The sequence below is a fragment of the Melospiza georgiana genome, chromosome 7 (assembly GCF_028018845.1).
Source record: "Melospiza georgiana isolate bMelGeo1 chromosome 7, bMelGeo1.pri, whole genome shotgun sequence".
NCBI lineage: Eukaryota > Metazoa > Chordata > Aves > Passeriformes > Passerellidae > Melospiza > Melospiza georgiana.
This window is the reverse complement of record NC_080436.1, coordinates 2,456,559-2,482,537: the sequence shown is the minus strand read 5'-3', so window position 1 is coordinate 2,482,537 and position 25,979 is coordinate 2,456,559. Positions and strand designations below refer to the sequence as shown.

Sequence of the window (25,979 nt, the reverse complement as noted above, 5' to 3'; positions counted from 1 at the left end):
AATCACGGATCCACCTGTTGCATTCCACAGCAGCAGATAACCACTGTTTTACGTTTTGTTGCTGAGGCCACAGCTTCTCAGAAGGGAGAAAAATCCTAAAGAAAAGATTTTTATGGAAAGATGTCAGTGACAAGCAGACACAGAAAGAGTCCCAGGCATGTGAAATGTTGCTGACAACCATCAGCTGAGATTTCTCTTATGACATCCCCTGGATGGTGCAGGAGTCCTTATGCTCTCAGCTTTTTCAGTTAATCCCTTTCCTGTTAGGCCCACAATGCAGTCCCTGTGCCAAGCTGTCTGTGATGTTTAATTTATGTTAAATTCAGGCACAGATCAGGATAGGATGCTTGAACACCTTTTAGACATTTTTTTTTTCCTCCAATCAACATTTCAGCTACTGGATTAGTAACTGCAAGCTAGTGCTGCCTAATTCCCATTTCAGCAGCCAGGAAAGCTCCTCCACATCCCAACAAAGCATTAGGGGAAGGTGCGGGCAGGGTTGAAATGAAATTCCACCAGAGTTCTCCATTTCCAAGATCTGTGCTGAAACATCACCTTAATGGCTCATGAACCCTGGCTGCAACATCTCTGTGGAACTTTTGGGATGTTTCCATTAAGGTGCACATGTCAGGCTCAGTTCCAAAAGGAAAATGTCACTGTTCCTATGCCTTGAGTCCAAGTGCATCAATTGTGACTCCCCCAAATTCTTTCCCCCACTCTCTGTGGGGTTTGGTTTGGTGGGCACAGCAGGAAGAAGATAAGCCCTGCCATGTGATGGGAGATGGGAGTGTTTGGGGCAGTGATTCAGTGCTGCTTTCCAGCTCCTGGTACCTCCAGGAATGAGGCACCAGGAGCAGAAGGAACCCACCCAGGCTGGCTCTCTGTAGGCAGGGCACCGAGTGGATGTGCCAGATGGGGAGGAGGAGGAGGAGGAAGCCAGCACAGATGGAACTTTGTTCCAGCACACAACCAGCTGCGTGGAGGAGAGCGGTGGGAAGCCTCACCCCTGGCAAGTTTTCACCCTCAGCAAGGAAAGCCAGTGCCAGCAGGGTGACCCCCACTGGGACCACTCTGCCTGCTGCACTTGCAGCCCCTCCATACCTGTGAGATTGGCTGAGCTTCATCACCTCTCCAGAGGAGCACGCTCACCTTGCCTTGGACAAAGCCAGAGCCCAAAAAGCTGTGAAGTGCCCACGCTAGAGCAAAGAAAAACAAACCTGAATTCCTCACTGCTCTCAGCAGAGCTGCCCCAGTCACTCTCTGCCAGCTCACACTAAAGGTTGGTGGAACACTTTGGAAGCCAGACCTCTGAGAGCAAAGAGAGGGATCCAGCATCTCCCTGTGCACCACCAGCAGCATTTCAGGCCAACCTCAGCTGCAAGCAAAAGCAAAATATTTATTGTTAAAGCCTTCTTCCTCAAGAAATCTATGTAAGCTGCAATAGTAGCTTATATTTTGCTGTGATTTTACAAAGCTTACACAAAAGCTATTATGTAGTAAAAAAAATCAGGGTAGCAAAGGCTTCATGGGAGGACTAGAGATGAAAATATCACAAAAAGGCTTTCTATTAACACAGGGTTTTAATGCTTCAGTTATTTGTGTGCAGTAGCTGCATTCATTTACAGCTGAGACTACTCTGGGAGTTGTTTTCCATGAATTTTAGAGCTGGAAGAACACAAAGCATATGGCAGCAGTGGAAACAATCAGCCCCACATACAGCAGAGGCTGTTGCCTGACTCTTGGCTCTGCTGCTTGTTTTGGCATTTTCTGAGACACAATGTGAGGTAGTGCCTCTGCTCCAGATCAGGCTAGAGGGAGGAAAAGGGGAGAATTGCAGCTTTCATCCAGATTTCTACATACATTTAGCTTATTCAAACAGTTTAAGGCAAATGAAAGCAAAAATCCTCTTATGTTGCACAAGTTTTCATCAGCATTATTAATGCCCTGAGTGGCACTCACCAGTGGAAAGGGGGCTATATTCTTCCTAAGTTTTAAATTTCTTTCTTTATCCACTCAAGAATTTCCTCCTAGGATTAGAAAATAAAAACGAGAAAGGTGATAAAAATGATACCAAATTCTGCTGAGAAGGAGGAGGGAAGAAGACACAGGCATCTATGGCAGAATGCCCCTGAACTGTTCAGATGAGCAGAAGACAATTCCTGCAGCAGACATCGACCACGGCTGAGGAAGCTCCAGTCCCAGCAGCATCCAAGGACTCAATCCCATATCACAGCTTGATTTGGCACCTCTATAGTTCTTTCTTTTTTGGTGCAAACCATCACATCAGGAGCAGTTTGGCTTGGAAGGGACATAAAGCTCACCTCATTCCACCCCAGGCCAGAGCTCTATGCCCAAATAAAGATATTTTGGGGGGGAAGTTATCGGAATAACTCTTTTCCTTCCTGTGGTATATGTCACTAGAATGGATGGATACAGTTTTCCTGGGGCTATCCTATACCAAGTTGTCCTTATGCTGTTTCCTACAGCAAAGTTTGCTCCACGTTTCACAGCTTTGGAGCTTAGATCCATAGAGTATCGATCCCAAAAATGGATTAATTGAGGTCAGGGGCTGACAGAGCACAGCTGGCAATATTGCAAATAACCCTGTTTGTGTCATGCCAACACTGCTTCATTACTCCACGAGACAAATATTTGTGACAAGCCATAGAATTATAGGGCAGTTTCAGCTGGAAGGAACCTTAAGGATCATCCCATTCCATCCCTGCCGTTCCAGGGACAGCTTCCACTATCCCAGGCTGCTCCAAGCCCCAGTGTCCAACCTGGCCTGGAGCCCTTCCAGGGCTGGGGCTGACATTCCAGGCGTGAATGGCGGACTGGGCACTAACTCCCACTTTCATCACTTTCAGGGCTCCAGCGGCTGCGGGGGCCGGACTCACGGCGAGGGGCCCCATCCCTCCCTGCGGGGTGAGCGCTGCCGGCCGTTCCTGAAAGCGGGACCGGGCCGGGTCCGGCGTCCCTGAGGGGACGGGAGCGGCGCCAGCCCGACCCTCCCTCAGCGCCTCCCTCCCGGACTACATTTCCCAGCGTGCCCGAGGGCGGGGCAGTGCGGGGCCTGCGCGGTGACGTCGCCGGGAGGAGGCGTGGCCTGCGCCAGCGTGAAGCGGGGCTAAGCGGGGAAGGACGCGGGGCGAGCGCGCGGGAGGGCGCGAGGCCGCGGCGGGGCCCCGACCATTGGCTGCCGCGGGGGCGCGCGCCTGCCGGGGGGGGCCCGGCCATTGGCTGGGGGGGCGCGCGCGCCGGGGGCGGCGGCGGCGGCAGGACCGGGAGCCGTGAGGGGCTGAGGAGGCGGCGGGACCGCGACCGGCGGAGCAGGACCGCGACCGGGAGCGGGTCCTTCCTCCCTCCCTCCATGGGGCCGGGGGCGGCCCTGCCCCGCCCCGCCGCCGCCGTCGTGAAGTGACAGCGCGCTGCGAGGCCAAGGCGCTGCTGCCGGCCCGGCACGGGGCGCGGGGGGGTGTCCGGTGAGTGAGGCGGCGGCGGCGGCCCGGGCTCGCCCCCGCCGCCGCCCGGGGGTCTCGGCGCGAAGGGGCCGGAGCGGAGCGGCCGCGCCATGAACTACCAGCAGCAGCTGGCGAACTCGGCAGCCATCCGGGCCGAGATCCAGCGCTTCGAGTCGGTGCACCCCAACATCTACTCCATCTACGAGCTGCTGGAGCGGGTGGAGGAGCCCGTGCTGCAGAACCAGATCCGCGAGCATGTCATCGCCATCGAAGGTGAGACGGCGGCCCCGGCACGGCCGGGAGAGGCAGCGAGCGGCGAGGGGTGCCCCAAAACCTCCCCCAACCCCCCTGGCCCTGCATCCCCCAAAACCTCCCCAGGCCATGGCCCTGCGCTCCCCCAAAACCTCCCCAGGCCATGGTGCTGTGCTCCGCCAAAACCTCCCCAGGCCATGGTGCTGTGCTCCGCCAAATCCTCCCCAGGCCATGGTGCTGCGCTCCCCCAAAGCCTCCCCAGGCCATGGTGCTGTGCTCCCCCAAAGCCTCCCCAGGCCATGGTGCTGTGCCCCCCCAAAGCCTCCCCTGGCCGTGGCCCTGCGCCCCGAAAGCCTCCCCCAGCCCGCTGCTCTGCTCCCCCGCACCAAACGTCTGCCAGTCCTGTTCTCCGTCTCTAGCCTCCCCCAGCGCATGGCTCTGTTCATCCACCCCCCCGTCCCTTCTCCAAGACCACGGCTCTGTTTATCCATCCCCTCTCAGCCCTCCCCAAGACCACGGCTCTGTTTATCCATCCTCCCCCAGCCCACGGCTCTGTTTCTTACCCCTCCCTCCCCGCTCCCCTTCTTCCCCCCCACCATTGCCACCCCGTGTATAGCCCTGTCCCCGCCGCTCCGCCTCCTCCATGGCCCTGCTCCCCCTCATCTCCCAGGCCCATGGTGCTGCTCCCCACTTGCCTCCATCTCCCCCAGCCCCTTGCACTGCACCCCCCGTGCCCCCCGGCCCGCGGGTCGTGGGGAGCAGCCGCCTCTCCTCTCCGGGCTGCCTGCCCTTCCTTCCTCCACCCCTCGTTTTCAGGGAGCCGGAGGTGTTCCCGCTTGGTCCCCATCATTTCCTCGGCTGTTCCCTCTGTTGGGATTTGTGGGGTTTAGAAGTTGTTCTGCTACTCGTGCACTGCTGCTGTGCGGGAGAGCAGCGTGTTCCTTCGGGCTGGGGTGCAGTGGGAAGGGTGATGCTCGCTTTGCCGGCGGAAGGGTTCGGGAAAATGAAATTTTCTCCGGCGCTCCCTGCAGCATGTGATGGAGACAGAGTGGGGCTGTGGTTTGGTGGTGTGAAGCGGGTAAACAAGACGTGCAGCTGGGCTACAGAGCGGTGTCGGTCTGTGCAGTAGTGTGAAAACAGGTCGGGAGGCAAGATGGAGATAACAGCCCTCTAAGCTTAGATTTATGTGCGTCTATCCCCGCAGGAGCACTACAGAGGCTTGAACTGCTTAGGATGCACAAAATAAAGGAAAGAAATCACCAGCCTAGGGAAGTCTGCAGATATTTTTTCTTTACTGTTGCTGGAGTTAAAAAGAGCAAACGGTATTGGCTAGGAATGTGTATTTTGTGGAGAAATTTATGGCTTATTTTGCTCGATAACTTGCTGAGCTTCACATCGTGTGCTTTTCCAACTGGAGTATCCTGTCGCCGTTTTGGAAGGGATTCAAGGTAGCAGAGTGTGATGTACAGCAGCTGAGACAGAGCTGCCTAAAACCCACTTGTGTTGGTGGCCTAGCTGCTCTTTGAGTGATGTGTAATCCAAAAGTCCCGATGGAAAAGCTGCTATTGAGGTTGCTGCCTGAAAGATTTATTTGTGTGCCTCTGGAGCAGAGGAGCTCGAGCAGGCAGATGCTGGTTCTGGCAGCTCACATTTTGGGGTTGGTGTGCTGTGAGGGGAGGCTGGCAGTGCCTGTCACTCATTGCAGAGCTCCCCAACTCACACCAAGTGTGTGCTGCAGATTTGTGCACGTTCTCTGCCTTACCAGTCACTGCTGAGATTATGGCGTGGGGCTGTCCCCTCCTGAGGGTGCTTTGCCTTTTCTTTCCTCTCCTGAGGAGTTTAAAGCTCATCAGTACACCTGGTGGGAGGCACTGTCCCCTTCTCCGTGCTGCTGCTGGTTGCATTCCCCTGCGATGGATGATGCCTGCAGCAGAGTGTATTTCCAGTGGTAATTAATACATGTTTCTGAGGCATAAATGTGTTTGTGAATAAGATGCTCGGGCTCCAGTGAGGTGCCAGGCTGGTGTGGAAGTGGCAGGAGGATGTGGAGCACTGGATGGAGTTATCTCCTTAGCACGTGATAGTCTTTTCATGTATTAATGATTTCTGTTACCTAACTGTGCCTCAGCTCGTTTGTCAATCACAAAGACTTGAAAACCAAAATAGCAGTCTAAAAACATGTTTCAAGAGCTGAGAGGATGAGTAAAACCTTCACAGATAATTTGCTGTCTAACTTTTATTGGACACTGAGTCATGAGAGCAGCAGCTCTGATAGCTGGGAACGATTTATCTTGAAAATGAGTGTATTGTATGTCTTCTGAGGGCTCTTCAGCTAGCTCTTAAATATTTCAAAATGGAATAGTTACAGAGTTAGAGGTAAACAACAACTCCTCGCCCCTTTGGATTGCAGCTCCACCAGGCTGTATTTTGTTGTAAACCTCCTGTAGCTAACTCTTTCTCACTGGTAGCAGCCTGTAAATCCGTGTGGCAGTGCCATGTGTTGCATGCAGGAGCAACAGACATTTGGCTTGTGGTGGTTGCCTTCCAGTTTTGCTGCACAGAGCTTAGTGTTGGGCTGATAACTCCCCAAATCACAAAATCTTTTTAACCTCAGGGTGCTTGAGGTTCACTGACAGGACTTGTGGTGTGGTTGGCGTGCGGCTGCTGTGAGAAAATACCGAGTGACTTCCTGGAAGAGCTCCTTCCACTGCAAGGAGAGCTGTGCCCTGGAAAGAGAAGAGAGCAGTCTTGTTAAGTGCAGGCTGCTTTAAACACCAGCTCCAACCTACATGTGCTCCTTGAACTGCTCATTTAATGCTCTCCTGCTCAGGAGAGGGATGACAGCTCTGGAGAGGAACATGCTTGGAATTTTAAGCAATTTGGGACTTTCAGTGAAGTGGAGTTCCTATTACTGATTCCTGGAGTTTTCTTTCCTATGTAGAGTGGCACTGTCTTTCCAGTGCCACTCAATAAAACTTCAGGTTTTATTGGCAGTGTGAACCCTCTTCCTTTTTACATTTGGAGCCCATAGGGGTGTCTGGGCATGCTTGCTGGACCAAAGACTGTTGAAATAACCTGAAATTCAAATTCTCCCTTCAGCAGCAGTTGTTTATATTCAAGTGCAAGAGTGCTGTCTAATATGAAGGGAGTAAGTGCTCACCTGGGTCCTGAATTGATTTGTCCTTGCTTTTTTTGCACGGAGATTTCTTGCCTTGTGTTATTCTAAGTTACATGTGATACTGGATAAAGCAGTTCTGGGTGATAATGGTTCATTAGTTTTTCCTCAGTGGATAAAGGTGCTGAAATAGAAGTAGGCTGCTCCCGGGTTCTTGCATGTCTCACAGTTGCAGAGCCAACAGTGGAACAGCATTTATTCTGTATTTTTTTTGTATAAAGTTCTATAAATGTTAGGTAGCCAATCAGTTTTAGAGTAAATTAGACTGTCCTATTAGTTTAATGACAGTGTAATTAATATTATTAGTCTGTTACACAGGCTTTACCATAGTCAAATCTGCCTTCCCACGTTCTGTAGTTCACTGCACCACTGCTTGGTCAACATTAAACATTCCTTGTACCAAGGATGATGTGTGCTTAGAAACAGGGAGAGAAAATCTGGATTGCCTTCAGTGGTCTTTGGGGTACTGCAAATATCCTGAGGTTCCAAGGTGTGGTGACAGCTGAATGTGTCAGTTCCAGTTTCTCACCATCCAGGCTCAGACTACACTATGTTTTTGTAAACTTTAGCAAGATGGAAAACCAAGGAAAGATGGTGAAAAATCTAATTTTTAATGCTTCATAAAAAGACTTTAAAACGCTTTAGCCAAGATGATGTACACATTATTAATAGTCTATAAAATATTAATATATTAGTACTAACATGGTGATGCAGCAGGTGTTGAGCATCTCAAATAGCTTTTATTTATTTATTTAAGGGGAAATTATTGCTTTAATTGGTAAGAATACCATACCAGGCATCATGTAGGTATGAATTGCTGTGTTCCAGAGCATCTTTATTCTAGTTTTTCTGTTAAAAGTAAAATTTTTAAAAGCATGTTGTAAGTGTAAATTTTAATTTTGAAATGATGATTATTAAGTGATTGTGAAGTAATGCTGGAAGTCTTAGGGGAAATGAGATTGTACATTGGAAATAACTTGCTCAAGGCAGTGCAAAGATACACTGGCAAGTGTGCGGGTGGGAGAAAATGGGAGAAGGTACAAACCTTGCTTTATTTTTTTCCTTCTGGTCACTTTAAAAAGTACTGTTTGCTGAAAAGAAAGTAATTCAGGGTGCAGCTAAAACCCCTGAAGTCCCTGAGCCTTGGAGGCATCTGATTGTTGTAGCTCCAACTCTGCAGCCCAGGATGCTGGCACTGGGTCTGTTGGGAGCAGCGCTACAGCAGGAGTTGTACCCGGTCTCAGTTGAGGCAGCGCTTGTGTCTGAGCACTTGTGCTGCTGCTGAAGGCTGAGACAAGTTACTGCAAAATGCATGTGCTGCCAAGGCATTGTTCTCCCTAGGGAAATACAGCTGTTCCAGGCCAGCTTGGGCAGGGCTTGCAGCAGCCTGGGACAGTGGGAGGTGTCCCTGCCGTGGCAGGGGTGGGATGGGATGGGCTTTAAGGTCCCTTCCAGCCCAGACCATTGTGGCAGTCTCTGGGTACTTGTTACATTATTTCAGTACATCAGGGGAATGGTGGCGTAGTTCAGCTCTTTAGGCATCACTGGCCAAAGCTGGAGAAACACCCAGATACCACATGAAACAATTGCATCCAGAAACCATAGTAGCAACTGGCCTCTTTGTGCTTTTGTTACGTTCGCATGTTGGAACTGTGGCTCAGACTGTGCCATTGGACAGCTCAGTCTGATTCTCCCAAGAGCCATCTTGTTTCAGATTGCTGGCTGAGCACAGCTGAGCATGGCAGTGTGCTGGTCGTGTTGGTTTGCTGGGGGATTCAATCCAGGGTGGGGAATCTGCCCACAGAGCTGGTGAGTGTATCCAAGTGCATTCTGAGCTTGCACGGACTTGGGTGAGGATGGTTTCCTGTCACAGCCAGGGCAGCGTGCTGGGAACAGTCTCCTAATGCCCTTTTGTGCTGATTGTGCCCTGAGCTGTTAACCTGCCTCAGAGAACACTCTGAGGGTGCTGAGGCTCTGCACAGGTGCCCAGAGCAGCTGTGGCTGCCCCGGATCCCTGGCAGTGCCCAGGGCCAGACTGGACAGGGCTGGGAGCAACTGGGACAGTGGGATAGTCCCTGCCCATGGCAGGGGGTGGAACTGGATGATCTCAAAGGTCCTTTCCAAACCAAACCATTCTGTGATCGACTCTTGTTGTCTGTAGACCTCCAGTGTGAAGCAGTTGGTGAGATGCAGCACGTTGTGCTGTTTGTGTGGCTCACATGCAAATGAAAGCTATTTCTTTTTAATGCTGAAGATGTCAGACTCGAGCGTGTAGGTAAATGAGAAGATTCAAGTGTGTGATATTAACTGTACTTGCAGGGCAAACTAAAAACTAGGTTTGATAGTTGTGTCTGAAGTTCCTGGAATGTCTTATTCTGGCTTTAAATTACATGCTTCACTGCTGTTCTCTGCAAAAGCTGCATGATTAAATATCAGCTGCTTCTGAGCAAGCGCGGGAGGCTTGCAGATCAAGAGGAAAGCCTTGCACCATTAACTGCGAGGATAACTCCTTTCCCCGGGGCACAGAAGGAGACCTGCTGTGGATCAGCTGATGGCTTTGGAGTTTCAGGGAGTGTGCCGGGCCTTCTCCACCGTTTGCTTTGGGGGATTAGCGGAAAGCAGCAGGCAGCAATGCTGCTACAAGGGTTCGTGCTGCTGTGTATACACACCACTGTTTTTATTTCTGTTGAAATTGGCCAATGAGTCCTGCTCCCTAAGAGGGGCACTCGGCAGTGCAGCAGCAGGCAGCACATTGCATTTGCTTTTGCTCAGCTCTTGGGAGAAGGGAACACTTTGGGAGCTGTGTTTGTGTTCTCCATTGTACTGAGCACTAACAAATGGCAGTTGTGGTTTCAGGAGGTGACAGCGGTGCTCAGGCTAAGTGTCTTCACAGGACTTGGCTGCCAATTAGGAGAAGTGCTTCTTTCCCAGCACTTGGAGCAGCCTTAACTTTGCCACCTGAAGGAATGGGTTTGTATCTTTGATCGTGCTGTGAAACCTTGTATCCCCACCTCAGTTACGTCATTCGTTGCTAGTATTTAAGGGATGCACTTGCAAACATACTGCAGCCTTACAGTTATAAGTGAAATTAAAAAATCCCACACTCTTTTTGGCTAATGAGAGAGGCTTGGATTAGTTCCAGGCAGTTGGGCGACTCCCCAGACTTCAGGAATACTCTGTTCTCACTGTGTCACCACTGGGATTGGTTTTGTCCTTTCCAGTGAGCAAGGTGAATGGTAGTGTTGATATTTTTAGCAAATCTTAGAAGAAAAGGTAGTATAAGCTCCAGAAAAATCTCAGAACTCAGTTGCATCTCAACTGTGTGACCCTTTGCTGACAGTGCATTTCAAACATCCCTTTCTGCAATTGTCAGTTTTTATGTGAGGGGTTTTCTGTGTGACCTTCATACACACGGCTTTCTATCAGTTGTGGAACAAATCCAAAGTGATTGCTTAGTAATCTACAGTGGATGAAGTTTTCTGTTCTGAGACAGCAAGTGGTATATTCAATAGTTGTGATAATCCTGATGTCTGTGGGGGTAAGCGATTTGTCTTCTGTTATATTAGTTTTTGTCCTTGACTGCCTTCAAGCACTGTTTGTACTTTGAGTCACCTGCACTGAGGGAGAACTGTGGCTCAGCTTCTCTTTTGTGTGCCTGTCTGTCCTCACACCATGAAACAGAGCAAAGACAGTGCCAGATGTGGACAAGTTGGGATGCTGCTGATTTTTGATGTTTGACTTTTGTGATTTCTGTACCAATGGAGGCTGAAAAGGAGGGTGATTTGAACCTAGTGTCTGTAAGGAGAGACTTTTCAACTACTTCCTAGTAGGTTTTGATCTGAAGTTGTTTGCAGTTGGTTTGTGCTTCTCTTGTAATTGTGCTAAGGTTATAAATGCAGCATAAATCTGGTGATCCATGTTAGAAATAAGGTCATGTCTTGCTTAGATGTGTTTTGGCTACCAGGCATCTGTGATTTCTTAGAAAGTTTGTTTTAAATTTTAGTTCCAAGGTGGAAATGGTGAGGATGTCAGGTTTCCTTGGTGCTGGTGAGTCCATTGTGGGCAGCTGGCAATTCCAAAGCCCTCTGGAAGTATTTAATCATTTTTTTTCTTAAGTGGGTAGAAGCAGATGTGTTACTTAATCAGTATGTGCACATTCAGCCTCATTAATGCAATTTCAGGATCCTGACTAATCTATTTGGAGCCTGCATAGTGGTACAGATGACAGGGTGTTAAGATAGTGGTGCATTTCTAAACCAGAGAATGACTTGTTCTTTCACTTTTCTTTCTTACTGCTTAAATGAGCTTCAGTTAACCACTTCAGGAAGCCAGAGCTGAAACCACAGGGTTGATCGGTGTGAAAGATGTAATTTCAGTGTTTCCTTTGTAGCTTTACTAGTTTACATAGTTGGATAATGAATGTAAACCCAATGGTGAGGCAGTGACTTTGTTTGGTAATTTCCCCTTTTATCCCAAAGAAAGGTACGGGCAAGCAAAAGGACTCTGGGGAGCACTGGAATTGAATCTATAGCTTTGTGTGGATTGCTTTGTGTTTGTCTGTGAGAAGCTTACATTTTAATTTTTTTTTTTCATTGTTTTAAAGGGATTGAGGAACTGTTTATAGCTTAGACCAAATCAATGCTGAGCATGACTTAACTCCAAACCTCGACTTGGTAGTGCTTACATTTTCTATTAAACTAAAACCACAGATGTTGTTCCTTTCAGTAAATTCCTTATTAATTCTACCACTGTGGTTGGCCAAGTTCAAAGGATGCCCCTATGCCCAGAGGTCATTGGCCTGTCTGGGTGTCATCTTCCCCTGAGACCCTGCCCCTCTCACCTGGTTGGTGGCTCACCTGTACCTGCCCTCCCCCTGTCCCTGAGCTTAAAAGGTGATCAGAGCATGCAGTCACTTATTCTGTTGGAGCAGTTGCTCACGTTCAGACCTCTGTAACCATGGAATAAACCTCTGGACATTAAACCCTCCAGCAGAATCCTCTCCTTTTTCTCTTCACCATCGCCTGAAGCTATCCTCCTGAGGTAAACGGGGTTCCTTACAAGCCTGGACTTGTTCAGTGCCCAGCTGCAATCTCCAGCAAGCCGAGGTATCTCTGGGGTGACACGCCGCAGTTGCTGCCTTTGGCCCAGCAGCGAGGGTCAGACTGGCCCAGGCACAATCTAACTGGGAATATTGGGAGCCCTTTTCCAATAGGGGGGAAAAAAGAAAAATAGGAGAAGTAACATCTCTTCAACACTAAAGCTTTAAAGTCCAAGGTGATTCTAACGAGGCAGAAAACTCCTCATTTGTCCACTGGCCATCTCCAAATTCATGTGCCAGACACCCGAGCTGGGATGTTGCCCGAGCGATGCAGACAGCTCCTGGCACACGAGGGGTTAACTCAGACACAGCAGCACTTGCCAGGTTAAATAGGATCCATTTAAGTGATTGCTGTCTGGGCATTCCAGTGCCATGCTTTTAGCATATTTCCTCTGGAGAGCACAGTTGCTGAGATACCAAAAAGCCAGGCGTCCTGGCTGCTGTCCGGAGCATGAGAAGCTCAAACAAAGATAAGGATCTCTCACACTGGAACCTGCTGCATCTGTGTAACCCAGCCCTGATGCCACAAACCCTGCCACAGACACTGCCTGGCTGTGTCACTCCTCCTCCCTCTGGTTATGGCACTGGAGAAGGCAGCTGGAAATTATAGACGCCTTGCTGGAACGTTCAGCCTGATTGACAGGACTCACTCAGCATGGGGGCAAGGGGGAAGGGAGAGAGGTATAGGCACACCTGGGGAAATGACCTGGAAGGCCAAAATGGGACATTACAGCACACCACAACAGCCCCTAAATTCTCCCCAGTATCTGTGGAACCCTTTGTTAGAGCATCTCTAACAGCTCGAAGCTGCGTTGGGGGTGTTGAGGTTGGATTTTAGGAAAAGGTTCTCCCCCAGAGGTTGCTGGCAGGAAATGGGCACAGCCTCAAGGCTGCCAGAGCCCAAGGAGGGTTTGGACAATGCTCCCAGGGATGCCCAGGGTGGGATTGTTGGGTGTCTGTGCAGGGCCAGGGGCTGGATCAATGATCCTTGTGGATCAGGATTACTCCAGCTCAGGAGATCCTGTGGTTCTGGAGGGTGACCTTGCTGTGCAAGTCAGACAGTGTTTGGACAGCTGCTGTTTTTCATCCAGCAGTGAATTTCCTCAAAGGTACAGCAGCCAAACTCAGGGAAATGCTCCATAACTAGGGAGGTGAGGAGGTGATTGAAGTGTCTAAGGCTGTGGATGGATTGATAAACACGAAGTTGAAATACATGTCCAGGTCCAGGAAACAATCTAAAATAGGCTTGCCTGGAAACTTAGGGAGGGTAGTTTTAGAGCTATGTAAATGCATTGTGGAAAGGATCTAGGAGGGTTCTCAAAGCAGAAAAATGATTGTGGCTTTGCAGTTTAAATCTGCTGCTTTGAACTAGGTTAGCAAGTGCAAATTGATGGAATGGCCCTTTTCCCACCTGCTTTCTATACTGTTACAGCCAGAATTACTAATTCAGTGAAATTCCTTGAGGTGGCTTGAACGTTTATAGTAATTTTCATGTCTCCAAGGCAAAAATCAGGTCATCCCTCAGCCTTCCTGTGGCAGCTGTAGCACACGAATGCAGCCAAGAAATCCATAAAGCCAATTTATGGCAGGAACCAATGGCACTTCTTGTCATAGGCTTGGCCTAAGAAATTACCTGTGCTGCTTTCAAAGAGGTGATCTGACTGCAGGGTGCAAAGGATCTCTTGGAAACTCATTTCATCCATGTAGTAATGCTGGAATCGTAAGGAATAATGGAGCTGCCATTGGATTCTTAGGTTAGAATACTGATGTCTTTTCTTTTGTAAATTTTATGTAATGGTCTGAGTTAGGCTTCAGTGACTGAGTTGGTCCTGACGTACCTGGAAAGAGAAAGCATTAATTACTATTAGGTGATAGTAAACTGTTATGCCATAGCACAGCTCCTGGAGAGGCCTGGTAGGTGTTTATATTCAGGTGAGGTGATGTGACATGACAAATTTGGCCTGTTAAGAAATAATCAAAAGGCAGAGATAGGCACTTACTATCACTGGAGTGACATACAGCTTAATATCTGCTGCTCTGGGAGGCAGGCTGTGGAGCAGGTGTGGAGACAGAGAAAGACGGGCTGTAAATCTCTGATTTGGATCACTGTTGAGCACTAAAACTAGAATGATAGCTTGGAAAGTCTTAAGAGATGTGAGTATTTGATTGTGAGGATTCTGATAATAAAAATCACTCTGTCATGAATTGCACTATCTCTGTTTCTGGCCAGAAGGTGTTATTGGTGGTGCTGCCAAGGGTACAATTGTCAGCTATCAAATCTAATAAATAATGACAATGAAGGAAAATAATGTACCATTGCTGTCATGAACATAAAATCAATGATGTAGCAGAGTTTAAAGTGCTTTTGTAGTAAAGCTTTGTTCATATTTTCAATACATGCTAAAGAATTAATAGGATTATTTTCTTTCCACTGTGAATAAAGCCGAGTAATAGTTTTCCTGCCTAGAATTAGTTTTGGATTGCTGTTCAGGCTTGGGGTTGAAGGATCTCAGGGAGCCCCTGGGCCAGCTTCTGAGCCCCTGCCCAGGGTGGTGACACGGATGATGGGACTGTGAGAATTGACAATTGTGCCGGTATGTTCTGAGTGCAGCAGAATCTGTAGCTGCAGCCTGAGTGCAGGTGGGACCTTGCTGGAGCTGTTTATCGTTTTTCCATGGCAGTTCTGCTACATGCATGGCAGTCTGTAGTTCCACCCTCGCAGCTGAGTAAATGAAAGCAGGGAGGAGCAGAAACAAGCCGGGGAAAGCGATTCCTATACCCTGAGGCAACTCATCCATTCAGTCCCCTTTCATTGTTTTTCTCATGCAAAGTAAGAGTCTCATTTTAACCTGCATTAATTAAGCTTCGCCGCTATGAGGCTGTGGCATTTCAGAGCATCTGGATGTACACCAGTGCGTGAGTTCACGGATGGCAGGATGTGGCTGTCGGCCTATTTGGCCATGAGCTGGCTGAGTACCCGGGTGTGACCCCGAGTGTGTCGGCATTGGGTGCCCGGTGATCGGTACCGACAGCAGACCGGCCTCGATCACGGCCCGAGAGCTGCCGCAAGTCGGATGGGAGCTGAGCAGCAGCCCTCGGTGCCTTCCAGGAAGACATCACCTCCCTGGGATCACTTCGCTTACTGGAACATCGTGCTCCCCGCATAACAGGATTCAGTCAGAGTTTGATTTATGATGCTAATTGGCGTGGTAGTTGATGTGAACTGCGGGTACTAATTGCTCACTTGCTAATCCTCTCCAAATTATGTGACAAAAGCTTTTAGGATGGAGCATTACATGTGTTTTAAAACCGGTCTGCAGACGAATGTAAACAATTGGGGGCCCTTGTTTTGCTTTAAATGCCGAATTCAAGTGCTGGTCCATTTTAGTCACTGTAATGCTAAATGAGAAATTCAGTGGCTTTCATGTAGTCTCGTTGTTGTTCTTTGTGGGATTTAAACAACAGCTGAAAAAATATTCCAGAACATGCTTCCCCTCCCCTTTAAGCTGGAAAATTGCCGTCATCTATATGGTAATAGTTTTTGTGTGTTATCTGTATGGTGAAGGCAGAGTATGTCTGTCTGTGCAGCTTTATGTAATGGAAAACACCGTGTGCCCTTGAGTTGGTGCTGGTGATGTCAGTGCAGCAAAAACTGCAGTGGGAAAACATAAGGAAGATAAAATGCAGATATTCGTGCACTGATGGGATAATGAAGGTATTTTGGCTGTGATGCTGGTAGAGGATATGTGCTTTGACTATTTTACTGTGCAAACCAATGAAGTTTATTGTAAACCAGAGAGATTTTGTATTTCCAGGCCGATAGGGAAAATCCTGATGTTAGATTATGGAATGCAGTAGTCTGAAGAGAGACTTTTACCTTTTCTTAAATAAGGCAAGAGCTGTTTCAGGGAGGAGCTGATTCTTCAGACTGAGACTTGTACTGGCTGCTCTGTGTGAATGGGGAGGATTGCTGTGCTTCTGTAACATATTGGATTAAAGTGGGTGTTTGACAAAACGAACATTAATCTATCTCAAACTTCATATATCAAGGTGATTTAGACACTTTAATCATATCAAATTTTCTAATTTGAGCCTGACTGGCTTGCTCTCACAGCAAGCACTGCAATGAGATTACAGACAGCTGAAAGAAATTAGTCCATTTGGAAGCAAAAAGCATTTAAATACAGGTGTTTGGCTGTGATTTGAATATAGGCTGTCAACAGCAAGAGGCAAAATACCTCAGTGACCTAAAAAGTGCAAATATGTCCCTTCAGGGATTACTTGTTGTTAGGTAATGACATGTTATTAAAATTAAAGCTCACATTTATATCCCTTGATTTGCTAAGTAGGCCAATAGCTTTTTCAAATCCTGGTTGATAAATTGGGAAAATGAATTTTGTCAGAATTCATAGGGATGCAGGTAACTACTGCTGGTGTTTTGGATGATAATTTTTTAAATTAATATGTAAATAAGGTGGTGTGCTCAGGCTGAACCAGCTAGAAGCTCAAATACAAGCACCATCATCTTGGAGGAAAGCAGCACTGGAGTGTTTTAGAAGTTGTCTGGTTTTCCTGAACTCCAGTGAAAGGTGCTGTCAGAGGGACCTGTGTTACCATGTGGAGACATTCCTCCTCCCTGCCTGACATTCTGCAGCTGCTTTTGTGTGGCTCTCACACTGTTTCTACTCAGCAGGTGGAAATATTGCCTGCTAGGTAAGTGGTGATATTTGATAAAAGCTGCTGAGTGATGCCACATTAGGGAAATGAAATATGGATAAATTGCAATTACAGATGGGATTAGATCTTTTTCAAACAAGATCATTGAGGATATAAGTAAAAAAAAAAAAAATCCAAAATAACAATCTGCTACAAACAGGAATGAACACAGTTGTGTAAATCTGAGTATGATCTGTGTCTGTTATTTCAGCGTGTGTCTCTGTGAAGTTGATGCCATCAATAAAAAGGCTGTTCCCAGCTAGGTCTGTCAGCAGAGACTGGACACTTATTGTCCTCAGGGTAATGTATTCCCTGGACAGGGATTAAGGTACAGGTTTTACTGGGAATAGTGTGTGGAGAACACTAGAACATCCCTCTCCTACCCTGTGACTCTTTGTTTGGGTTGGTTTCTGTTGCTTTTACTCTTAGGTCCCTGGGTTGTGTGATGGATCTCCAGGATCACCTCTGGATTGAGGAAAATTGTTACCTGTGGGTGTAACAGGCACTTCTTACACATTCAGGAGTTAAAAACTAAAATCAAGAACAAGTGGGCTTGAACTTGGAGATACCTGATTGAAATTACATAAAGGTCTAGAAAAGCAGCAGTGATAATGCTGATTATGAATTGTCCTCTAGATTGTGTATTGCCAAATTGTTGTTGTATTACCATCCTATACACACACAAATAATAAAAAAGCAAAGAATTAGACAAGATTAATTTTAGTCCAGCTTTTAAAGCAGAATGTAAAAGCTGAGTCTCAGGAGATAGTACAGTAAGCATCTTGAAAATGTGGCCTCTGTAGCGGTGACAGTGGCTCATCTCTTGGCACCCACGGTGGGTTTTGTGTTTTGGGTGCTGTGGCCAAGCTACTGCAGGAGCAATTCCACATGGAGCAGGGGGAACTGAAAGCCCAGTGTGGTTGCTGCTGGCCCTGGAGCTTGACTCAATTGCTAAAAATGTACATGGAGATGTGTCTGCCTGCACCCCAAAACACGTGAGGGAAGAGCAATGGGCTTGGACAGGCTGGGAGCTGTGTATGGAGGGCTCAGGTTTGATGTCCTTGGGAATGTGGACAGGTGGAAGCTCTGGGATGTGACCATCATGGGGAGAGAGTGTGAGATCTGTTTCCTAGCTGTAATAGCTGTAAAAATGGATTTCAATGGTCAAGGTAGCCGTATATGCTTGAGCTACGGGATAGTGAGTGGTTTCCTCCCTTGCAAGGAGCATTTTTTGCTCAGTTTGCCTCCAAGCAGGACAAACAGGCCATTGAGCATAGGTGGTGGCTGGAATGCAGCAGCTTCAGTGTACATGGCTTTTACTCTCCCAAACTTCTTGAGTGCTTGCAGGCTGTTGGCTTTTGGAAGCAAAAAGAAGCCAAATTCTTGTAATAGTCAAGGACAAACAGCTGTTCTGGGAGACTTTGAGATAGGAACTAAAATGACATAATTTGAGAGAATTTTGAAGGCGTCTGGATTATCACTTTGGTGTGCTTGAATGTTGTGAAGGGATTTGCTGGATCCAGTTCTGCTTCTGGTCCCTGTGATTGCCAACTTTCAGACCAGTTTCTATATTTAGACATTTATGTGTGCTATGTGATAATGAGCAGCTGATGTAAAACCAAATATTTTTAACTGCTTGGCCCTTGTTTAATTTGGATCCTACATCCACTTGTCAGCAAATGTATGAATTTGGAGTTAACTTTTACCTGTTTAAAATAAAACCAAGTGTGTTAATTTCTTTAAAAGAGCAGTAAATCAAATTACTTGTGTTTATGTTGCATTCAAGTGGGAGGTGATGGGGGATATTCCTAAGAAGGCATAGATAAGGGCTACTGACAAATTGTGGTACAAGATGGAAATAACTGAGATTGAAAATCAGGTCTGTTCTCTGGAACAGGTTTTTCATCCAGGGGCTGACTTGCATAAAGGCAACAAACTGTTTGAGCTTCTGCTCTTTGTTTACTCTTGGGGAGGTGGAAGCTTTATGTTGAGAAAAGGACCCAGAATTTGTTGTCTCCTTATAACATGTGGCTGATTGCTAATCTTATGGAAATGATGTATTGAGCAGATGAGACCTGATTAATAATAAATAAAGATGCTGAGAGTGATTTGGGGGGGGGGGGGGTGGGGAAATTAAGCTTTTATTTTAATTCTTTTTAAACCCCCACAGAGTAAAGCCTCTTTAAGCTAGTCAGGTAAGCATAGTCTGTAACCTGAGGATTATATTACTCTGCTCCTTTGTGCCTTAGAATTACTACAACCTCCATTCAGCTTGAATTGAAAATGAGGTGATGTGCTGCTTCATTCCCAGGTTGGATTTAGCTGGAAACAATGCTAGAAATGTGCAAGACTTGTGGTAAAGTTGAGCAGCAGAATATAAACTTGCTAAAAACAGATGCAGATCCTCACGGCCCTCTGAGAGCGTAGCTGAAGAGTGGGTGAGCCTGTGATATTTAATTTACTTTGCTGGTGGAGGGCTCTGGGCTGTGTTTGCTGAATTGCTGTCTTACACCTCCATGTGCTTTTCCTCAAGGAGCAGAGCAGGGGAGGATGCTGCACACAAGCTCTTGCTGCTGAACACCTCAGTGTAAAATAACTCCCAGGCCCTAACAAACCTGTTTCTCTGGGAGGGAAGGTCCTTCCAACCCAAACCACGTTGAGGAAAGGAAACCTGATCTCCATTCCAAACGTTTGATTAACCTTGAGTGTGGAGAGCTTTTTGGAGGATGGTCAGGTTGTCTGCCAGACTTGTGGGTGAAAGGTACAGTTTGTTACCGTCTCAACACCCCTTGTAGTGGAGAACAGAGCATTTCTCTAACTTGGAAAATCTCTATCCTAGGTTTGAGTGAAATCAGGAGCATGTTCCTGAAGTCATGTAATGCTAATGCTGCTCGGTGTTGGCTGCTTTGGATGGTGTAATCGAAGTAATTTTGTAATGAATGCGTGACTGTGGTAATCCCTTAATGGTGAGATAATTGCAGCACTTAGAAGAGCAACTGTTGGCCAAAATAGACAATTAAGTTTTGCATTGGGTAGCTGGAATTTTGTAGAAAATGATTACTTATCCCCAAGTTCATGAGTGCTTGAGTCCCAGGTAGGTTTGACTCACTCAGTCCCTCTTCCCTCCTACAAAATCAGAGGTTCTGTAGCTGATTCCTCTGCCAGTGGCTCTGGGAAACCACGGAGTGCTGTGGAGTTGAGAATTCTGCCAATATAAACTTTCCATGGAAACATTTATCAGGAAATTTAATTGAATGAAAAAATAAGCTAACGGGCTGGCCTAGAGCAGCCTTCTCATGTTGTCCTAATGCTTCCTTTTCCCTGGCTAACCTGATACTGAGGTGTTTGAGTAGTCTGATAATGGATGAGTGCAGATAGAGCCCAGTCAGAGTAGGAACCCTGCTCAGAACATACATCATCAGCTTTTCAGAAATGCCATCTTGTATTGCAGTGAAAAACAGGGTTCGTGTCTTCAGCTTTTTAGTACAGGTTAAATTTGCATCACAGCTTCCAAAGCTTTAGTGAAAGGTTCTCTGCATTGCTGAACAATCACCCTTACAATTTTCACCTTTTCTGTTGAAGATATGATACCAGGGGTTAGGAACTTGAAGCATCAAGTGCTTGTGAGCAGAATGCACAGTTCACAGGATTTCAGGGTAAATCAATGAATTTCCTTTGCTGTTGTACTCACAGTAAAGCTAGGAGTGTTGGAAGTTTCATTTACATTATTTTCTAAATAGTCAGGGTTCAGATCATGTCTTGAGATTATTTTTTTTAATTGTAGAAGAGCTGGGTGGAGATAAATGGTCTCACTAACTGTAATATGTCTGCTACAAATACTGTGCTGCATTTCTGTGCAGTTTCTTTCCCTCTACTTGTTCTAAAACCTTTCCTAAAACCTGTGATTCTCATATTGATACTCTCAAATTCTAAAATCTAAACTTGCAGAAAAATGTTGCAATGAGGGAAGAGCTGCAAATTTAGAACAGTGTTGCCAAATCCAAGGCAATCTGATTTCTAATGTGTTACTCTTGAATATTCAGAGTATGCAAACAGGAGGAAGTTTTCTCTTACAAAGTTTGTGTCCTTTGGGGAATGAGAGACATCTGAGACAAATCTGTTGATATAATGTTACTGAATTTCTGCTAGATAGCTATTAGTTAAGCTGTGTAACTTTTTTTTTTTGTTGTTGTTTAAAAATAGATTTCAAGTTGTTAATATGTATTTTCCACTTTATATTTTTTTCCTGGAGATGGAAGAATGGCTTGGAGGTGTGAGTAAAACACCAGATCCAGTGCTTTGGCAGTGGCAGGGAGCTCTCACTGCAGAGGTGGCTTTGTCACTCAAGTGTGAGTCTTTACTGATCAGCATTGTGAGACATCTCAGCATTCAGTAATGAATGCTGATCCCCATTAAACTCCAGCATCTTCCAGATGACTTGGATCTTCATTTCTAGGTGAGGTTTAATGAAAACACATTCTGGCTTACTGCTAGGAGCCTTGGCCTTTTTAAAATGCAGCTGCTGCTAATTTTAGCTCCTATGTTCTTGAAATGCCACTAGTAGCTACATACTCAATAACACTGAAAATAAAGGGACTTTTCACTCCCTGCAAGATGTGTAAGAAGCCATGGTGCTGTGCAGCAGTTTTGTGTTGAATTCCAGCGTGGCTGAAGCTTAGGAGTTCTCAACTGACTTGCCCTGGGGTTTCTGTGCAGTTTCAGGCAATTGCCCAGGCTGTGCAGGCTTCAGGCACTGTGGCTGTGCCAGAATGTGGATTAAATGCAAGTCCTGACCCTGTGGGACAAGGGTCAGCACGTTGGGAGTGACCCCTGTGTTGCATCCAGATGAAAACCTAGCAGGAATTAATCTAACAAGTGCATTTTTCCTGAAGTGAACCACTTCACTGAAAGCTTATTTCAGTTTGCAATAATTCACTGTTTACCTAAGAGAATTAGAACTTTCATTTGTCATGAACCAGAGTGAAGAATTATATAGCAGGTTGCTACTGGTTTGTGTCTGAAAATAATTTTGAATAATTCCTGCTTGGGCTCTGGCAGTGTTAGTGTGAAAGCTGGCTGAAAACAACCATGGCCTGTGTTACTGCAGTTGCAGAACCTCACAGCTTTGTGGGGGAGCGTTTTCCAACACCTGGTGATAGTCCCCCGTTGTCCTAGACCGAGGGGAATAAAAGCTTTGGAAATGACATCCTTTTCCTGATGGCAGGAGCTGAGGTGCCAGTGTTTGTCCTGGTTTAAGGGTGGTCTGGGTGAGCAGAGGGCTGGGTGCTGCTCCTCAGGGCCTTTGGTCATTTTAATTATTTGCTGTATAATTCAAGGTCAGTTTTTCCTCAGGTTACCTAGAAAGAAACACTCACTATTCAGAACTGGTTTTTATTTCTCTCTGTCTAGGACAACAGGGGATTATCACCAGGTGTTTGTAAATAGACAGACAGTGTGTATTGAACACTTCAATCTGATCAAGAGCTTGATCCTGTAATCGCTCACAGGGATTATCTTTACAAACAAATCTGCAGAATGCTGCTTGATTTCCTAGAAATACACAGCAAGTGAGAAGGGCTGATGCTTTGTTTGTCAACAGGAAGTGTTTTCTGGTGGGAATGTTTCATTTGGCACTGGAAGTGTGGCTGGTTTGGTTTGTTTGTGGGCACAGCCAGATGGACAGGGCAGAGCAGTGAACAGTGAGAGCTGTTTCTTTTCTGGCTGAGCTGTAACACTGCAGAGGGCCCCAGTCTGTGTCCTTTCAGACCCTAACTGAGTTGGACACCTTCAGTTTGTGCAGAAGGCAGAGCTGTGATCTGTGTGCTGATCAGAGCAGCAATCGATTTGCCTTGGCTGCTGGCTGCTACTCACAGCTAATTTTTGTTTCACTTTTGTGGATCTGCAGAATTCCTTCACTCTTGAGTCATGTCTCACATCGATTGGGACTCAGCACTTGGAGAAGGTTTTAAGCCAAACAATGGTACTTTTTAGGACTTGGTCAGATGCTCACTTGGCTGTAGCTGTTGCAAGATGATAACTGCAATAATAAATATTGCAAAGAAATTGGATCTTATTGCATTCTCTGAGCAGTTATGAGAAGGACTTAATTAGAGTTCTGGGAAAGAGATGAAGATCAGCCTGATGTGGCTGAACTGGGAAAAAAGCATTTTGACTTTGGCCTAGTAACTGTGCAGTGAAAAGAATTTATATTGACTTTGAGCAACTGAAGTGAAATAAAAAAGTCACAATGCTAGGGGAGTCTGGTACTACTGTAATGAATTGGGACTTGGCTGGGTTTATTTGTTTGTTTGGATTTTTTTTCAGAAATGACAGAATCAGGCTAATAATTATTAAACCTTTGCCTAGGAGCAGTGAAATTGCTACGGAAGGATCTCAGATGCTTCTTTTTAAATAGTGGTAAATACAGTATAAGAACCAAGCCAAGGGGCTGATACTCAGCTCTGAATTAGTGTTCTCAACTTACGCTTATAACTGAACAAAGAGTACATGTGCATGTTGAAAGGTCAGTACAAATTTGATTTCTTTGCTTGCTTTAAGACTCAGCTATAAGAACTTTTTACCTTTTGCTTCATTAGCAATATTGACTTGGTGATGTTAAAGATGTGCTTGAAAAATAGCTTATTTTTCAAAGCTTATTGGTTTACAGATCAGCTGTTGGATTTTTGATCTGAAATTCGGGCAGTGGCTGAAATGGAAACAAGTGAAGGGACCCCAGCTTGCTGCCCATGTGATGGAACAGGGAGAACCCCAGGCAGGAAGGAAAAAGGAGTGTAAATATTAAATAACCGAGGGCCGCTGCCTTGGGGATTGTCCCCAGTTCTTGGAAGAACCTTCTAATGAGGGTCCTTGTGAGATGCCTCCTTTGTGCTACCAGCTCATGATGGAGATGGGCTGTGGTTCTCCACGAGATCTTTGGGAGATTGCAGGTTTTAGGAGTGTTTGTTTGCATGGGAGGGCAGATGATAGGCAGGGAGCTGCAAAGGGGGGTGGGCGCCTGTCCAGGCTAATAAACACACTCTGAGCAGTAATTAGGCCTTGTATGGAAGGGGAGAGTGAGGAGCATCTGCAGCCACTGGCTCAGGAGTTTATTAGAGTGAGAGATGAATTATTGAAGGCAGATGTTCCCAGAGCGTTCTCCAGCCCTGTGCTAATGGAAGAGGTGATGATTAGCCTCAGTTGGTTGATGGCTGAGGCGGAAATGCAGAAAACATCTTAAACTACCAGGAATTGCTGCTCTTTAGAGTAGATTCCAGTGAGGGGTGACTTCAGTTCAGCCTCAACTTACTTAAATCAAACTACCTGATTGAATTCAGACTTTCCTTGAATTCTTGTCCCTTTCAGTTTTTTTAATTTTAATTGGCAAATTTGTCATTCCAAAATAAAGATGCCATGAAATGAATGCCATGTCTTCTCCATAAATGAACTCTGTTACAGGGGAATTCCCTATAAGGATGAGATAAGGATCATGGAGTATGGCTGTGCCAAATGTAATGTGGATTAATTAAATAAAATTAATTTCAAAATCATTTTCCTGGCAGATTCCTGAATTTTGAATTTCAGTAGGCCTGGCAAATAGCTTAATTTACTATGTTTCATAATAATCTAGATCTGTCTCACTGACTTGTTCTCATATTGAAAAAAATAAAATGACATCAACTACTTTTTCCATCTCTCTTTGTTCATGCTGGGGGTGAATTTCTTTGACAGGCTGCTTTGAGTGAGACATGCTCTGGCAGACAACTTCAAAAATAGAGCTCTGCTAACACCTAGGTTTTAGCATAACAATGGCTGAGGATGAAAACTGTTGAAATATTGATGTGAAGTGTAAGCCAGGATGGTGACAAAAGGATCTATAGTATGTATAGATACAAACCTAAAAAGTATGTAAAATGTAAAGCAAATTCATACCATTTTGGAATAACACACAAAGAAATACCTGTTTGCCACCCCTGTTAAGGAGGATATCAGAAGCTTTTACAAGGTTAGATTGGAGCTTTGTAATGAAAAGATAAATACACAGAATGGATTGTGCTGACCATTTGCCCAAGACTCGCTGCTGCTAGGGGCTCATTTTTGCCCATGTAGTTGGTTTAGGTCACTCTGAAAGCCTGCAGTATTTTGAGGATAAGCTGCTCAGTTCATGAGTGAGCATTCTGTGGTTTGCCTCACATCCAAGGCATCTGTGGGAAGTGCTGTTGGATGTGGTGGCTGCAAATGCACTTGGAAAGCAGAGCTCCAAACCAGCCCGTGGTTTAGTTCTGCCTGACCTCTGGGCTGAAGCAGCCAAGGGCAGCTGCCTGTTCTCTGCAGCTCTGTGTTGAGCAGCAGGAGCACAGCTGATGAGCAGGAGCAAGAAAACTTAACACTTGAAATTCCTGGTCCAGAATTGTTCCCTGTGAGGGTGGGCAGGCCCTGGCACAGGTGCCCAGAGCAGCTGTGGCTGCCCCTGCATCCCTGGAAGTGCCCAGGCCAGGCTGGACGGGGCTTGGAGCAGCCTGGGACAGTGGAAGGTGTCTCTGGAACAAGGTGGACTTTAATGTCCCTTCCAGCCCAAACCATTCCATGATAAATTGTTTGTCATGTCTCGTGTGTGGAAAACAGAAAAGCCAACTTTGCTGTGGGCATGGGGGCGTGTGCAGGAGCTGAAGTTGTTGCTCCAGGATTAGCCCTGCAGGTGTTTCCCTGCAGATGAAACCAAGCCTCTGCTGCACCAACAAAGGGCAGCAAACAGCCAAAGCAGTGAATAAACAGTGCTGTGCCATGGCTGAATTACATTTATCAGTTGGTAATAGTGGGAAAGCCTTTTAAAGAATGCTGAGGAGTTAATGCCGTTGGCTTGGCTGATGCTGTAACGTTCTGAGGATCAGCTATAAAATAATTCCAGCGAGGAGGAATCAGCTTCCTTAACTGATAACTCGTAAATAATGCTGGAGGAAATCACTAGCTCCTACCTGGGAAGGTTTGCTGAAGTAACAGATATAACTGAAAAAGTGCATGGAGTGTTTAGCCCTGATAATTATCTATCGTTGTAAAACTGAATAAAGTCTTCTGTGCTTGATCATGACTGCTTTAAAGACACGAAGCAGCACTCTCATGATCTAACACTTGCTAAATGTTCAAAATTAACCAAATGGTGGTAATTGAAGAGTAAAGTGAAAAGACAGCATTTTGAACACGTTTTCTGTTAGAAATAAGTAGCAACTCTTGAGACAATAAGTCTCTTTACATGGCTCTTATTCTACAGAAACTAAAAAAC

At 46.2% G+C, this 25,979-nt stretch overlaps 1 protein-coding gene across 11 annotated transcripts in view; it reads left to right on the top strand.

Moving 5' to 3' along the window:
* Nucleotides 1-3,516: 3,516 nt before the first annotated feature.
* AGAP1 (ArfGAP with GTPase domain, ankyrin repeat and PH domain 1) overlaps nt 3,517-25,979 on the top strand; it is a 335,199-nt gene continuing 312,736 nt past the window's right edge. For all 11 annotated transcript variants that reach the window (XM_058028448.1, XM_058028445.1, XM_058028440.1 and 8 more), the window contains exon 1: nt 3,517-3,734. In XM_058028448.1, coding sequence (XP_057884431.1) covers nt 3,572-3,734 — 163 coding nt within the window. In that variant the 5' untranslated portion in view covers nt 3,517-3,571. The remainder of the gene's footprint in view (nt 3,735-25,979) is intronic.